General features: G+C 41.1%; 1 protein-coding gene across 1 annotated transcript in view; it reads left to right on the top strand.

The window, feature by feature from the left end:
- The window catches only part of LOC136876018 (agrin-like), a 207,435-nt gene that overhangs the window by 62,964 nt on the left and 127,344 nt on the right, over nucleotides 1-17,127 (top strand). The window contains exons 2-3 of the mRNA XM_067149627.2: nucleotides 14,528-14,743; nucleotides 15,967-16,182. Of these exons, the coding sequence (XP_067005728.2) occupies nucleotides 14,528-14,743; nucleotides 15,967-16,182 (432 nt within the window). The remainder of the gene's footprint in view (nucleotides 1-14,527; nucleotides 14,744-15,966; nucleotides 16,183-17,127) is intronic.

Below are 17,127 nucleotides of genomic sequence, written 5' to 3'. Positions count from 1 at the left end.
AGGTTAATTTGTTACTTCCGGCCGCGAACTCGCCGTATTCGCTGTGCTTCAGGGAAGAGAGGGGGGGGTGTGATAATGCTCCGCGCGAATGCACAAGTTTCTTCGTTGCACTCTTTCAAGCAATAACTACACTTTGTTTAATAAGCAACCGCCATTGCACAGCGCAAGAACACACAGTAATTGAGACAAGAGATGGACCCGATTATTTCGCCTCTCGTCCATTGGTCTCGTCCCTACTCGTCGCCACCGATTTCGCTGAAAGATATAGAACATGCAGATCTTGGCTAGAAATGAAAGTACCCAAAGTGGGAACTCCAGATGGCCAAGCGTATAGAAAATAAAAATAAAAATGTTGACGTGGCTCTCGGACCGTATAAGCCACTTGCATTAGTGCGCACGCCGAGCAATTGTTGGTGTAGCGGTAAGAGCTCTGGCTGGTAATTCGATGGACGTGGGATCGACTCTCCGTGAGGAGACTTTTTTCTGTCAACTTTTATATTATTCATTTTCCGATTACGCAAAGAGGTGAATAATTTATTTTATTTATTTATTTATTTATTTATTTATTTATTTATTTATTTATTTATTTATACGCAAAAGGCATAGAAAAGGTTTAAAAAATTGGGATTTCATTGTCAGAATTTTTCCTACCTGTGCCGAGAATCTATTTTTTGTGTACAGCCGCCAGGAGCAACCTTCACTTGTCAAGTCGAAACGAATCTCACAGCGAAACGACTATTCACGTTTATGGCACATTCCCCAAGGAAGGGAGATCGTCAGTAAAGGAGAAAAAATTCATTTCTGTTTGAACACGTCGGGAAAGTTTGCAACTCGAAATTTTCTACAATTGCGCGCTCATTAAAAAACTGACGTTCTATATGCCTTTTGCATATAAATAAATAAAATAAATAATATAAAAATTGAGAAAAACATGTCCGCCTCTGTGGTGTAGTGGTTAGCGTGATTAGCTGCCACCCCCGGAGGCCCGGGTTCGATTCCCGGCTCTGCCACGAAATTTGAAAAGTGGTACGAGGGCTGGAACGGGGTCCACTCAGCCTCGGGAGGTCAACTGAGTAGAGGTGGGTTCGATTCCCACCTCAGCCATCCTGGAAGTGGTTTCCCGTGGTTTCCTACTTCTCCTCCAGGCGAATGCCGGGATGGTACCTAACTTAAGGCTACGGCCGCTTCCTTCCCTCTTCCTTGCCTATCCCTTCCAATCTTCCCATCCCTCCACAAGGCCCCTGTTCAGCATAGCAGGTGAGGCCGCCTGGGCGAGGTACTGGTCATACTCCCCAGTTGTATCCCCCGATCAAGAGTCTGAAGCTCCAGGACACTGCCCTTGAGGTGATAGAGGTGGGATCCCTCGCTAAGTCCGCGGGAAAAACCGGACCTGGAGGGTAAACAGATGATGATGATGATTATGAGAAAAACATCCGCCACACGGGGAGCCGAAGCCGCGACCATCGAATTACTAGTCCAAGCTCTTTACCGCTACGCCAACAACTGCTCGGCATGCGCACTAACGTAAGTGGCTTATACGTTGAGGGAGCCGCGTCAACATTTTTATTTTTATTTTCTATACGCTTGGCCATCTGGAGTTCCCACTTCGGGTACTTTCATTTCTAGCTAAGCCCTCCATGTTCTATAAATTTGAGCGAAATCGGTGGTGACGAGTAGGGAATGCCCCCTTGTTAGTAATGTTATTTATTACTCATGCACGGAGATGCATCGCTGCCCCCACACGATTGGGCATTCATTTACTCACAACATTGTAAAAGGAATGAAAAACTGAACGGAAAAAAATACGCCCAATGGTTTGATTACAGTAATTGTTCAATATCCCCCACTTCGATCTTCGCGTAACAAGAAAAGTCCATGGGAGTTAGATCGGTCGAGCGTGGAGGCCACTTAACTGGCCCACCACAACCGATCCATTCCTGGATAATGATCATTTGAGTGCTGTGTGACACGACGAGTGAAATACGGTGGAGTTTCACTATGGCACAGCCACATTCCCTACCGAAAAATCCTACTAAGACGAGCATCTTCCAATAATCCAGGTGATTCTACCAAGAAACGTTAGCATTCCTTACCGTTTAGGTAAAGAAAAGGGGCATGCGGCCCAAGTAAATAGTCACCAGCAATGCCGGCCCAAATACTAACACGAAATGTGCTCCCTACTGTAACATCAGGGTTTTCTTCCGCCCTCCTTCACGCAGTCGCCTGTCAAAGGACACGAAGTTTCAGTTATGAGGTTGGTGGTCACTAGGGTTTCGGACGCCATAAATAGTAACTCATATGGACATAACAGGTTAATGGGCCTGCGCTAAACGAACGAGAAATTCATGCATTTGCGTGGACCATTATCACCCCATATCCCCTCCCTTGTCTCAAGCACAGCAGCGGACAGCGGTAAGCTCTCCGGCATGGCAAATACGGCGAGTTCGTCGATTTGAATCAAATACCCAGAAGTAAAAATTTAGCTCCATTTTCTCGAAAGGAACAGTTTTCTTCGCCAACCCGATCGTGACATCGTTCTTTATATAACTCGAAGAGCATCCCGAGTGTTTGGTTTGTTTTTTGTTTTTGGTTTTGGTTTTTAGCTTTTTGTTTTTTTGTCGATATAATTCAGATACACCCTGTAGATATCACGAGAATATTTCCCCCCCCCCCCCAGCTGTTGGATAACATGCTCTTAAAACTTCTAGCAATGTACCATCACTTTTGTGAAATACAACTACATCGATTACTGTCACCAATAGAGCAACAATTAATTAAGGAAATTAAACTGTATAATTATTTCTGTCCGACTCCTTGGCTGAATGGTCAGCGTTGAGGTCTTCAGGGCTGCCGACAGTGGGGCTCGAACCCACTATCTCCCGATTACTAGATACTGGCCGCACTTAAGCTACTGCAGCTATCGAGCTCGGTAGAATGCACAATAATATAATAGTCATTACAATGAATTTATTAAATTTGATGTATTTATACAGCACTATATTATATTTTCTTAAAAATAGTCATTCTTGGTTAATTCCAGTTTCGGATAATTCGATTTTTCTGATTCCCTTTGTAGTTCGAATGTAAAATATCCCACTGCATTTTACATCTGCAAAGTTAATAAGCCGAACGTACTACACATTCCCCTGTGACACTCGAAATTTTACGTGGGGTGTAGTAAACGGACGAAAAGAAAGATGTCTTCTACGTCAAAAGTCACCAGAACATGTGAGTCGAGAAACAGTATACAATCACGAACGAGTGGGAGAGGTAGTCAAAGCCTAAGCATGTGTTCTTGCTCCCAGAGCCTCGATTTGTGCATCTCTGTCATACTTCGACAAAATTCATAAGTTCATCAAGCGTAGCTTCGACTGTTTATAAATAGAAAAGTGGGCCTTGTCCATCTCCTGAACTGAAATGTCGCATGGCTTTTATTGTCGTGAGTATCCGAGGAGAAGGACAGGTCTTTGATTTGACGCCCGTAGGCGACTCCCGTCGTGATGAGGACGAAATGATGATGAAGGCGACGCATACACCCAGCCCCCGTGCCAGCGGAATTAACCAATTATGGTTAAATTCCCGACCCTTCCGGGAATCGTATCCGAGACCCCTGTGACCGAAGGCCAGCAAGCTAACCATTCAGCCATGGAGCCGCACTCTCCCGAACTGAACTAAATTAGACCGATAGGAAGAGAAATTGAGTGCAAGGTACGTGTGTTCATGAATATCGCACTTCTCTGGAAAGTGTCAACTTAAAGACGAGTACAGACGAGCGGGTTGTGGAGATCAATGCAGAAACGTGGCTCACATCTAGCAATTAGCACACGAAATGAGCTCTTGTAGAGTTCAAAGCGCTTCCCTTTAACAGCATTAATCCCAGCCTCCCCCTTTGTAGCGCCCCTTTAGAGCACCCATTTTCAGAGCCCGTACAAGAGTGGAAATAACATCATGAGAGGACACACTGGATGTGGTTGTTGTCTGAGTCATCAGTCCATAGACTGTTTGAAGCAGCTCTCCATACCACCCTACCCTTGCTAACTTTCTCATTAATACGTAACTACTGCATTCTACATCTGTTCTAATATGCTTGTCATATTCATACCTCAGTCTACCCCTACCTTTCTTACCGCCTACACTTCCACAAAAACCAACTGAACAAGTTCTGGGTATCTCAAGATGTCTCATATCACTCCGTCTCTTCTTCTCTTCAAATTTAGCTGAAACGATCTCCTCTCACCAATTCGATTTTGTACCTCTTCATTTGTGATTCGATCTCTCCATCTCACCTTCTCATTCTTCTGTAACACCACATTTCAAAAGCTTCTATTTCCTTGACTTTAAGCTAGTTATCGTCCATGTTTCACTTCCATGCATTGCCACGCTCCAGATGATAGTCTTTAAAAACATCTTTCTAGTTCCTATATCAACGTACAAAGTGATAAAATTTATTTTCTTAAGAAATCTCTTCCTTGCTTGGTCTAGTCTGCACTTCATGTCCTCCTTACTTCTGCCATCGTTAGTTATTTTACTACCCAAGTAACAATATTCATCTACTTCCTTTAAGACTTCATTTCCGAATCTGATATTACCTGTATCACCTGACTTCGTTCGAATACACTCCATTAGTTTTGTTTTGGACTTATTTATTTTCATCTTGTACTCCTTTCCCAAGACTCCGTCCATACTATTCAGCAATTGTTCCAGATCTTCTGCAGTCTTAGATATTAATATTATCATAATTAACTCAAATTCTATTATTTTCTTCAAAATATTACAAAAAAGCGAAATTACAAAATGCTAAATGTACAAATCAAAATGGCTGATTTCAAAACGGTAAATTTACCACTCCTAGGTATGGTCCGTGGTTACGCATTTGTGTTCCCAAGCATGGCAGACAAGGGTCTTTGGAATGCCCTGTACTACTATATTCTCGGTAAAAGCTCTGAAGTTTTGACAAAAGGAAAGAGAGAAGTATCATATCTCCCTATTGAAAAGAGCAGCACCCGTTGAAATGGTGGCAGAGGTGTATGCTGCGCGCAGTATGCCTTTAGAAATAGCGCACTCTACGTTCTTACCTACAAAGCCGGGAGAGCACACACAATAGGGAAGGGATTGTCTTTATTTCCTTCCCTGTTATGACACTGTGTTATTCGAGAAACTACGCAAGGATTTCGAGAAGAGTGCGTATTATGCTTAAAGCTTCTTACCGCATATCTTACACAAATAACAGACTACTGGGCTACAATATACACAGAATAGGTGAAAATTTATTTATTTATTTATTTATTTATTTATTTATTTATTTATTTATTTATTTATTTATTTATTTATTTATTTATTTATTTATTTATTTATCACTGCAATTTTCCGATTATCTAGTATGTTTGTAAAAGATCTCGCTGATTAATTCGGGAACTTGAGTCATTGTTGCTGCAAATTTCATATGCACAGCTAAAATATATTGTTACAGTGTCTTGCGTGTGTTCGTCCTATCAGTAATTGTGTACTGTAGTCCTCCAGAAAAACACTTTTCCAATATTTTCCCGAAGTTTAAATAGGAAACTGAAAAATACCATTCAACGGTGGTGAACGGTGTGGTAAGAACCCACTTGTTCCTTGATCCACAAGTAGCGACTGTCCTGGTTAACACATAGATACAGTGAATTGTCTTTATCGCTAGGAAAAACCCTTTATAAATAGCCAATAATCCATCTGTCTCTTGAGTGCTCTTCAAGATAACTGGCAGGCAGACTTTCGGTAAATGATTGTACAAGAAATATCTTGTTTAATAAATCATTATGAGAAGATGGTATACACTATATAGACTAATATTAGCAAAACTTCAGTGCATAATAAAATATGTTTCAATTTTTGAAATTACATAAGTGATTTAATTTCTTTCAAAAATAAAATGGCTCATTCAGTCTGTTTTTCTACAGCCTCCGTGGCTCTGGCGACAGCTCGCTGGCCTCTCACCGCTCGGCTCCGTGATTCAAATTCCGTTCATTCCGTGTGAGATTTGTGCTGGACAACTCGGAGGTGAGACAGACTTTTCTCCGGGTACTCCGATTTTCCCTGTCATCCTTCATTCCAGCAGCATTCTCCATTATAATTTCATTCCATCTGTCAGTTATTAATCATTGCCCACCTCGCCGGTAGATGGGGGCTCTATTCATTCCATTCCTGACTGGATCGAATGAATTGAAACAGCTGGGCTGAGTGGCTCAGACGGTTGAGGCGCTGACCCCAACTTGGTTGGTTCGATTCTGGCTCAGTCCGGTGGTATTTGAAGGTGCTCAAATACATCAGCCTCATGTCGGTAGATTTACTGGCACGTAAAATAACACCTAAGGGACTAAATTCCGGCACCTCGGCGTCTCCTAAAACCGTAAAAGTAGTTAGTGGGACGTAAAACAAATAACAATATTATTATTATTATTATTATTATTATTATTATTATTATTATTACCGGGCGAGTTGGCCGTGTGGTTAAGGGCGCGCGGCTGTGAGCTTACAGCCGGGAGATAGTGGGTTCGAATCCCACTACGGGCAGCCCTGAAGATGGTTTTCCGTGGTTTCCCATTTTCACACCAGGCAAAGGCTGTGCCACGGCCGCTTCCTTCCAACTCATAGGCATCTCCTATCCCACCGTCGACATAAGACCTATGCGACGTAAAGCCACTAGCAAATAAAAAATGTATTTATTATTATTATTATTATTATTATTATTATTATTATTATTATTATTATTATTATTATTATTATTATTATTATTATTATTATTATTATTATTATTATTATTATTGACTTGAAACAGGCAGTGGATTTCCATTGAATCAGGGTTTTTTTCTAAAATTCGTTAGGCATTTAAAGTGAAGCACATTTCAATGTTTGTTTGAGTGTCCTCTGAGGTGGCGCTACAGCAACTTTACCGGTAATCTACTTCTCTGAAGTTCAGTTTTTATGACCGAGAAACAAGTGTTTCAGAAGGCATGTACTTAAAACATCATTGTGGTACATATTAAGATAGATAAACAGCTACTAAATACCTCACAGAGACAGATGCAAGGCGTCATAAAATCATAAGAAAAGACGTCTCCATACAAGCTGTGAAGGTCTTGGAGGTATGGAAAGTAAAGGCTTCCATTATTCGCACCCTCGGCACGTAGTGGAATAGAGTGATCAGCTCTATGCCCGACTGTTTTCTCCCAAGTGAAGGATGAGTAAACATCATGGCCATGTGCTATTCTGAAAGTAGAAAATGTTTCTGAATCTTTAGACTTCATGACGGGGCGGGTAATCGAAGCCGAGCTTTTTCTTCGTGAACTGAGCTCACCTTTACCGACTTGGTTACGCACCCCAAGAACTATAATGTAAATGTAATTTCAGATCAATAACATAACCCAAAGTTTCAACCAAAGTATATTTTAATTTCCATAACCAAAATGATGCCTGCTGTCATTTCTTCATGGGTACAGTACTTTTGCATCCACCTCTTGGCACAGGCCAGAGTAAAGTGTAGCTTCCACCGAAGTCCCAGTCAACATCCATGGCTGTGACAATATGGAAGTTGCTGGGGTATGGGTAGTGCTGAGTAATGACATTCGGAGCACGGCTAGTGCATCTGAGTGTTATGAAAGGTGCTGCTCATAGGGTCAGTCGTGCTGCAATAGTACTTTCTGACCCAGTGAGGAAAGCAATGGCAAACTACCTCACTCCTCATCTTGCCTAGTACGCCGCATTTTGGTGCTGCCATTGGTTTTGGGGGGTTTCCTTTTAACCGCAAAACCTTTGGTGGTGCTATTTGAGGATCCAACCAGCCTCTGGGCTGATGACCTAACAGACAACCAAAATGAAATGTCATTTACTAGTGGAGAAGTTATGAATGATACTGTGCCATCATTTCGGCATGGAAGGATACTGATAACGACACTTCACCCGCAATATTAAAAAGAAGCGTTCTGACAGTGCAGGAGGAAGGAACATTGCATGCTGTTGCCAAATTCCTGCGTCCCTTTCTCCTTCCCTTCGCTTCTGGTTCACTTGTTCGTTCGTTCAGACCTCTGTGTTCTGTTGTACGTAACTCAGAAGTGAGAGGTTTGGCAACTCCAAGCAACACGAACCGACCAGAAGGCTCATCTCCATGGCAACCGTAGTTGGTCCACCCACGTTTCCATGGCAACCATACCCGCCAATCCCTTCTCCCTATGCAGGCAGGCAGTAAACGAACCTCCCTCTAGGAAATGTCATAATGTATCTTTCAAGATGGAATTATCATCATCCTTCTTCCTCGAGATCTTTCCCTCCATCCATTCCACTTTATTGTTAGATCCAAAGTTTCAGTAGCGTACGGAGCTTAGCATCGATCCCCACGTTAAAATGTTGTTGTTGTTTTCTTTCTCCCTCAAGCTGATACATTTCGTGTTGTATACATTCTTTGCTAATATGCAACTGTCGGCTTCCGAATTCTTGCTTCCACTGATTTCTTTTCTAAACCACTGTAAAGGATGATCTCACCAAGATATTTGAATTTCTTAACTTTCTCAATCTTTCCTTCTTTCTTCATGATTCTTGGATGCGTCTTGATGTTTGTCATAAATGTTGAATCCTTTCATCATATTTGCAGACCAGGTACATAGGTCTAGTAAACCTAGAAATATTATGTTTCATATATTGGTATCTAATAGTGTTATTTGGGACAATGAATTTAAAAAAATTAAATGTTGGTCAGAAACATATTTTGCACACGCGATAATAATGTTAAGTCCAATAATAAATTAATGTGGCATTACGAATATTGGGTGGATAATATGATACATGCCACAGTGATACCTGTATATTTGATCCAACAACGGGACGCAACTGGCTAATACGAATGTATCTCACTTGTATTAAAATGGACGAATTTAATTAATCCAAAGTGATTGAATTCAGTCACTGTAATACGTACTACAAACTCGTATGATTAATTATGACTAAATAACATCGTCAATTCGAGAATGTGAAGAACAGGGTGCATAATCATTTATATTATTGTTTATTTTTTCCATTAAAGAACTTTACCCCACATACGGTCATTGCGCCAGGAAAACCAGCTATGCAGAACACTAACAAAAAGATAGACACTCCACCACATAAAGTTAAATTGTACAAAGTTTATCACAAGATTCTTGGCCTGAGTTATGAACGTGCTGGAGTCCGTATTTCTTCATCATGTTCCATGGATTACGTCTTTAGTTTTGTTCCGATATCGTATTTAACCATCGTTAACGGAAATGTCCACGTTCTGGTTCTCATCCTTTCCATCTCTGTTTATATACGGATTATCTGGTCTTCATTTAGGGCAGTCGCCAGGTGGCAGATTCCTTATCTGTTGTTTATCTAGTCTTTTCTTAGATAATTGCAAAGAATTTGGAAATATATTGAACATCGCCCTTGGTAAATTATTACAATCCATAACTTCTCTTCCTATAAACGAATATTTGCCCCAGTTTGTCGTCTTGAATTCCAACTTTATCTTCACAGTATGATCTTTTCTACTTTTAAAAATTCAACTCGAACTTATTCGTCTGCTAATGCCACTCGACAAGCCGGCCCCGCGGTGTAGGGGTGGCGTATCTGCCTCTTACCCGGAGGCCCCGGGTTCGATTCCTGGCCAGGTCAGCGATTTTTCCCTGGACCTGAAAGCTGGTTCGAGATCCACTCAGCCTACGTGATTACAATTCAAGAGCTATCTGACGGTGAGACGGCGGCCTCGGTCTAGAAAGCCAAGAATAACGACCGAGAGGATTCGTTGTGCTGACTACATGACACCCCATGACACATGACAGCCCTCGGGCTGGGCAGCGGTCGCTGGTAGGCCATGGCCCTTCAGGGCTGTTGCGCCATGGGGTTTGGTTTTCTTATATCATTCGACGCCATCTCTCCACTGACAGCTCGCAACATACCACTCAGTCGAGTAGCTCGTCTCCTTTCTCTTCGCACTGATTCCTTTTCTAAACCACTGTATTGGATCATCTCACCAAGATATTTGATATTTTTAGCTTATATTACATTTTCTGGATCACTGATACTTGCGAGACATATTTAATTCGGATTCTTTCTTGGAGTGGCAATCTTCGGCAGTTCTGAGAAACAGACAGCACCTCATTCAAGATGAGCCTACACGATGAAATTCGACACTTCGTTTGCTAAAAGAGGCTTCAAAGCGAATGAGAGCCCCAATCTCACCCTCCCAGTAAGTCTTACAGTATCGCAATGGGAACGATTCTATTTTCTTCCCGCTTTGTTGTCACCTAGGTTTCATTTTCACACAGCAAGGTGGGTACAACTGCCACTTTATACTACAATCTTATCCAGGCCAAAATGAGAAGCGTATTTCCAAAAACCGAGTTCAATAGCTGCAATCGCTTAAGTGCGGCCAGTGTCCAGTATTCGGGAGATAGTGGGTTCGAACCCCACTGTCGGCGATCCTGAAGATGGTTTTCCATGGTCTCCCATTTTCACACCAAGCAAAGGATGAGGCTTTGCCTTAATTAATTCCACAGCCGCTTTTTTCTCAATCCTAACTCTTTCCCATCCTTTCGTCGCCGACAACCTTTGATGTATTTGTGCGACTTAAAACAACTAGCAAATAAATCAAGTTATAATTAAATATTACAGATTTTGAATTATACCTCCCTTAATTAGGCTACGTCTTGAGGCAGTAATTCCCCAGGTAAGTAAATGAACGGTGTTTACCTGAGACACCCCAGGCTACTGCGATACAACAAGACCATCAAACATCTCATCAGAGATTGCTGATAGTGTACTGTTTATACGGGATCAATTGTGTTACTCGGAACACATTACAGTGTCTACGAAGTTGGTATTTCTATATCATGTGAGTTAACGTTTGTACCTTCAGTGCTTTGACAACATTGTAATTCTTCTACGAATTTTATCCCCACTTCGATATGAGGGCATAGCTATACTGGCATTAGAAAAACTATCTAGACCTGCACGACTCTCATTTACATTGTGAATATTTCCTTTATAACTTTGTCTGTTAAATCTTCAGAGATCATTTTCATAATGTACAAACAAAACGTAAATTATAAAGAGAAAGATAAGAAAAAACTAATTCACGCAACAAGTACATAGAGACATACTCATAATATTCCTAAATCTGTAAAACAACAGCAACATAAATTAGCTCTGTTACCTCAACTAACGCAGAAAATACTTTGGAATACAAACCATAATGCTTACTCATAGATCCATTTACACAGATGGATCTTGCGTGTTCAGAAGAGCCTCAGTCGGATGCGCATATCTTGTTCGTTCTGGTAACACGGAAATGCACTTTGGTAAAACGAAGCTCGTACCAAATTGTTCGGATGTTTTAAGTAATGCGTGAACATGTACAACATAATTGAAGTGAATGATTAGAATGTATTGTTGCTGGTTTCGGAGCTGCATCATTACCCCCACAGTTGGTTCCGAAAGTATCGCTTTCTCATCTTCAACACACCAAAACTGGTACAGTATTCACTAGAACTAGTGACAGGTGGTTCGGATATAAATATTAGTTTGCTATTTGATAACAAAAACTTGATAGTATAACCTGCGAAGACATCCCAATAGAAGAGGTGGTTAGCGGGAGAGTCTAGAGACGAGGACAGAGGAATCGAAAACTTCCTGTAACTGGAGAAATGAACTTCAAGGAATGTGAATCAATATATCCGGAAATTCAATAAAGAAGACACCGTCTATGGCCCATAAGGTAGAGTGCTGGCTTTCTGAGCCAACCAGGAGAGCGGGTAGAATCTCTGTTCCATCAGGAGATATTAGAGAATGTTCAAATACGTCAGCCTCATGTTGGTAGATTTACCGACCAGTAAACGAACTCCTGCAGACCGAATTGTTGCCACCTCGACATCTCCTAATATCGTAGAAGTAGCTGGTGTGTCATAAAACGATATTATTATTATTATTATTATTATTATTATTATTATTATTATTATTATTATTATTATTATTATTATTATTATTATTATTATTATTACGGGATTACCCGTGGAACGCAGAAGTGAAAGAAGGTCTAACTACAATGTCACGAATTGATTTAAAACTTTAACAAAGGTTATATTTCTTTAGAATTTCAAAAATCAACAAATAACAATGTAACAGGTACAAATAGCAATTCAGAAACAAGTCTAAGAGAGACAAGATTGGTGGTATAAACAGATCTTGGGCTTCAAGCCCTCACTTTCCATTTCCTGAGCTCCTAGCTCAAATTTACAAACGAGCACAAATTTATGCAACGGCAGAAATCCCCTAATACATGGAGCACTAACTCCAGCGATTACAAGATTAGGCCTCCCAGAGGCACTTTTACACACTTGAAAAAGAGCTAACGTGCTCTCAGTTCCCAAACCTACTCAAGGCAACACCAAAAATATCTTACGCCTTTTGGCCTTGCATGGCCCAACTTACAAATTGAAACAGGGGTATCTCGTACCCAACCTATAGGGCCTTTGTGTGAAAGGAATAACATTTAAATAAATGGCCCGAACACAAAATGAAAGGAACCTAATGCTTGCACTCCTGGATATGAGCACTTAAAATCTAAAGGGCACTAAGCTGGTGAAACAGGGGCTATTCCCAAACTATGGAGGTGACTCGTAGAAGAATAAACTAAGACATTACGGAAAGGAAGAAAACCAATTACAAAACGTAGTCACCTCAAACCAATATGAAGGGGAGCTCGAGAGGGTACATCAATCTCTATCCCCGATTTGCAGTTAAAGTTTTTATGAAGTTATTACATAATCCGGCAGAAGTTATATTTTCAGAAGTAGATTACATAGTTAACGTTTCGGACCTCTCCCTCGGGTTAAACTGCAGAGCAAGCAAGAAATAAAGATGTTAAGTGGCCATTACCTTGTCGGTGTACTGCTGCCTGATGAAAGAGGCGCCTCCCGCCTCCTGCTTGACACACACACTTAGTTAGATGAGATCAATTGGCCAAGAGACGTAAAAATTCGCAGTTTATAAACTCTCGGGGAAAGTTCGAGACCTTTCACGAATAAACCACCCACAACCTCTCAATTTTATTGGCAGAACCAAAGTTACACCCAAAAACCAACACGAAGACTGTGATAGGCTGAAAAATAATTACAGAAATTTCTAATTGGTCAGATTCAAAACTGGCGGAAAGAAAAAGAAGTGTTGCCAACCCAAAAATAAGTGAACATCATTTAGTTAAAAAAAACTTATGAATACAAAACTTGATCATAGTTTTTAGCAGTGACATCTGTTGAAGAAAGTCCAAACTTCTTGATGAATGGCAAACAAAACCAGTAGAAATTTACACAGTACAGGAAACTTCACAATAACAAAATTATATCAGATTTTAGTGGTGACATCTTCAGGGTAAAGTTCTAACTTCTTGTATTATTGGTTTCACCTTTGGCAGATATAGGAGTTCTTTTAGGCGCTCATTTTGAACGCGTGACGTAGAGGTGTACCTCCCGGTACAATTATTATTATTATTATTATTATTATTATTATTATTATTATTATTATTATTATTATTATTATTAAATTAATATTAGTAAACGGGAAATAAACTACAGAAAAAGATAAGTGGCTCAGATAGTAGAACGCTAACTTTCTCCGTACAAGTTCGCAGGTTCGAACCTGGCTCAATCCCGCGGTATTTGAAGATGCTCAAATACGCCAGTCACATGTCGGTAGATTAATCGGCGTGTAAAACAATACCTGTCTGTTAAAATCCCGGCTCCTCGGCATCCCGGAAACAGAATTCAGTCAGTTAGACTGTTAGAGAGGAGCTTGGATGTCATCAAGTGATGTATAGTAATCTAATGAGTGAGTTGATTGTGTGGTATGGGTTACATATTTGGAAGTTTTCATTCGGTAAATGGTAGGTTTGAACCTCACCAAGGACAGCCCCTAAACATTTTCCTCGGTTTCTCATTTTGACATCAATAAAATAATGGGACTCTACCTCAATTAAGACCGTGGCTGATTTCTTCCGAACTTTAAACCACTAGCACGGAGCGAGTTAGCAGTGCGGTTAGGGTCTCGCAGCTATAAGCTTGCATTCTGGAGACAGTTGGTTTGAACCCCACTCTCAGCAGCCCTGAAGATGGTTTTCCGTGGTTTTCCATTTCCACACCAAGAAAATTCTGGGGCTGTGCCTAAATGAAAGCCACGACCGCTTCCTTCCCATTCCTAGCCCTTTTCTACCCATCGTTGTGATAAGACCTGACTGTCTGTGTCAGTGTGAAGCAAATTGTAAAAACAATATGAACCACTAGCAATAAAAGAACTAGTAATTCAGTCCTTATAGGCCTGCAAAAGATTTTTTTAAATGTTAACTAAAAACTGAGTGCTTGCGTCTTCATCTCGCAACCCGAGGGTGGCCAGATTTTAAACTCTTTTCTTTTAGAATATTTCTCTAATGTGAATATTATTGTAAATTATTTTATGTAATTATCTACTATTTTGTTGTGTGTTTCAGATCCGTGTGAGTCGGTGACATGCGTCCCTCCTGAGGTGTGTCAACTGGACGCGGACAGGAACCCTGTGTGTCGCTGTGGGGATACGTGTTCGCTGGAGTTCAACCCGGTGTGTGGCTCCGATGGCAAGACCTACAGCAACGAGTGCAGCCTGAGACAAGAGGCTTGTCGGTCGCGCAAACAGCTGAGGATCATCTACAGAGGAAAATGTAGTTCAGGTGAACTTCACTCTTCGGATATTTTATTTCATTCTTATAAAAATATGACCTATTGGCCATACATAGTTCAGGGGTTTCGAGTCTTTTAGTTTCATAGTGCCTTTACCACGAAAGGCAGGCAGCGACGCAGCCAGTTTTTTTGTTTGTGAAGCTCTGTAATGATAAGACGTCTTAACTGCACCGAGTACAGTACTATCAGATAAGCTGTTCTCTAGGAGTAGATGGAATAGATTTCTGATGTTTAAAGGCAATGTTAAACAAATACTTCATTATTATTATTATTATTATTATTATTATTATTATTATTATTATTATTATTATTATTATTGGTTCGAATGTGCCTACTTTGGACCACGCTTGTTCAACTGTTGGGCTCTGACCTTTTCCCAGTATTCTCACATTTCCTTTCGGTATAACTCCTTTCTCTTGCCCGTCCAGCGGGTACCTTTCTTCCCGTGAAAACTGTGGACTTCTTTCAGGGCATGTCGTACAGACCGTCTATCTTGATATTCCTAGTTCTTCAATTTCCTTCTCAGTTTCTGTCAGCTAAGTGGTACGAATCTTCTTGTTCTGCCAGAAGATAAACACGCACGTGCCTGATCAGTATTTTGGGAGTCAGTCTTACTGTATGGTCATAGAATGCTCCTCTCCTTTGCCTATCACAATCAGAAAGCCTCTCAATATGTTCGTAGAGCTCGAAATTGCGCCATCTGGAATTCCTCATCTTCCTTTACCGTACCTAAGATATTCCTGAGAATTCTCCTCTCTCTGACTTCCAGTTTTTCCATCAGACCTCTTCGGTTCAGTGAAAGACACTCCATGCCATACGGAGTTTCTGGTCGTTATTTGTTATTGCTATTCTTATACAATTTACTAAATCTTTACTAAATCTTTGAAATCAACAACGGATGGAACTGTAATTGGGAACACAAGTGAAAGTTGAGCCGGCGAGGACCTCTGAGCCGCAATTCTTGCACTCAGTTTTTCTACACGAGATAAATCAGTAGTCACGTTGAACTACAAGTTCACTTCGATTTTCTAGATGAAGGTTTCACCCTTGGATCTAAGTAGATTCGAACCTTGGTTGTTTGGTTGTGAAGTCAGGAATTAAGCACTAAGCTAACCACGACTCAGAATAAATCATATAAATAAACCCAGAAACATCTGTCCTCCAGTTATTATCGAGTGAGGTGGCTAATAGAGGATTTATTGACTGCTTTCAGGTGTGAACCCCTGTGTCTCGGTCCGCTGTCAGCCAGGAGAAGAGTGCGCCATCAACAAGTACGGGATAGCGAAATGCGAGTGTCCACCAGAGTGCGAACCTGTGATGAGACCAGTATGCGGCAGGGACGGCCGAACATACCCCTCGCTGTGCGAACTCAAACGAGCCGCCTGTCTCACCAAGAAGAACATCGAAGTCGCCTACACCGGAGCGTGTGGTAAGTACGCTATCTATGCCAAGTTGCTGCATCAGAGTCCCTCATAGGACCCTAGGAACACAAGTGCGCACCTCTTCTTTCTTCACGACTTAGTTCAACTGATCAGAAATATCTCTTGTTTCTTTTTTCACAATAGTTAGATAATGAGTAGAGCCTGAATGTAATAGGTTAGAATGCAGTCATACTAAAGTAAATAACAAATATACGCTAACCGCACAACAGTTCTGGTTTGAGATCTGCATAAAGAAGAGGGTCCCAGCCTATTAGAAGCCCTACAAATTATGCTACTCTCACTACATTACGGAAGAGAGGGTGGACTACAGTTCCTAACAGGTAAATTAGTTTGCATTCTAACCTCTTACAGCCTAAATATACGGGCTCTGATAATGTGGAAATACACTATATATGCACATTTTCATGGTTTTGGAAACACAGTATGTCCTAATTTGGGGACAAAAGTATTCATACAAATGCTTCACCTAGAAGCAAGACGAAAGATCATGCATTCTTCTTCTTCTTCCTCTTCTTCTACCGCTTTTCCCACCTCTGTGGGGTCGCGGGTGCGAAGTGTGTCGCATATGTGGATTTGGCCCTGTTTTACGACCGGATGCCCTTCCTAACGTCAACCCTATATGGAGGGATGTAATCACTATTGCGTGTTTCTGTGGTAGTTGGTAGAGTAGTGTGTTTTGTGAATATGATGAGGAAAGTGTTGGGACAAACACAAACACCCAGTCCCCGGGCCAGAAGAATTAATCAGAGCCTATTAAAATCCCCGACCCGGCTGGGAATCGAGCCCGGGACCGACTGAACCGAAGGCCTCAACGCTGACCATTCGGCCAATGAGTCGAACGAAAGATCATGCATATTAGTTCTAAAATACGTAATGTTAAAGAGTTCAGATCTCCATTCATTTCACAGTGTGAAAAGTTGTGAAACAGTTCC

This window comes from Anabrus simplex, chromosome 6 (genome assembly GCF_040414725.1).
Source record: "Anabrus simplex isolate iqAnaSimp1 chromosome 6, ASM4041472v1, whole genome shotgun sequence".
In the NCBI taxonomy this organism is placed as follows: Eukaryota; Metazoa; Arthropoda; class Insecta; order Orthoptera; family Tettigoniidae; genus Anabrus; species Anabrus simplex.
This window is presented reverse-complemented; position numbering and strand designations above follow the sequence as displayed.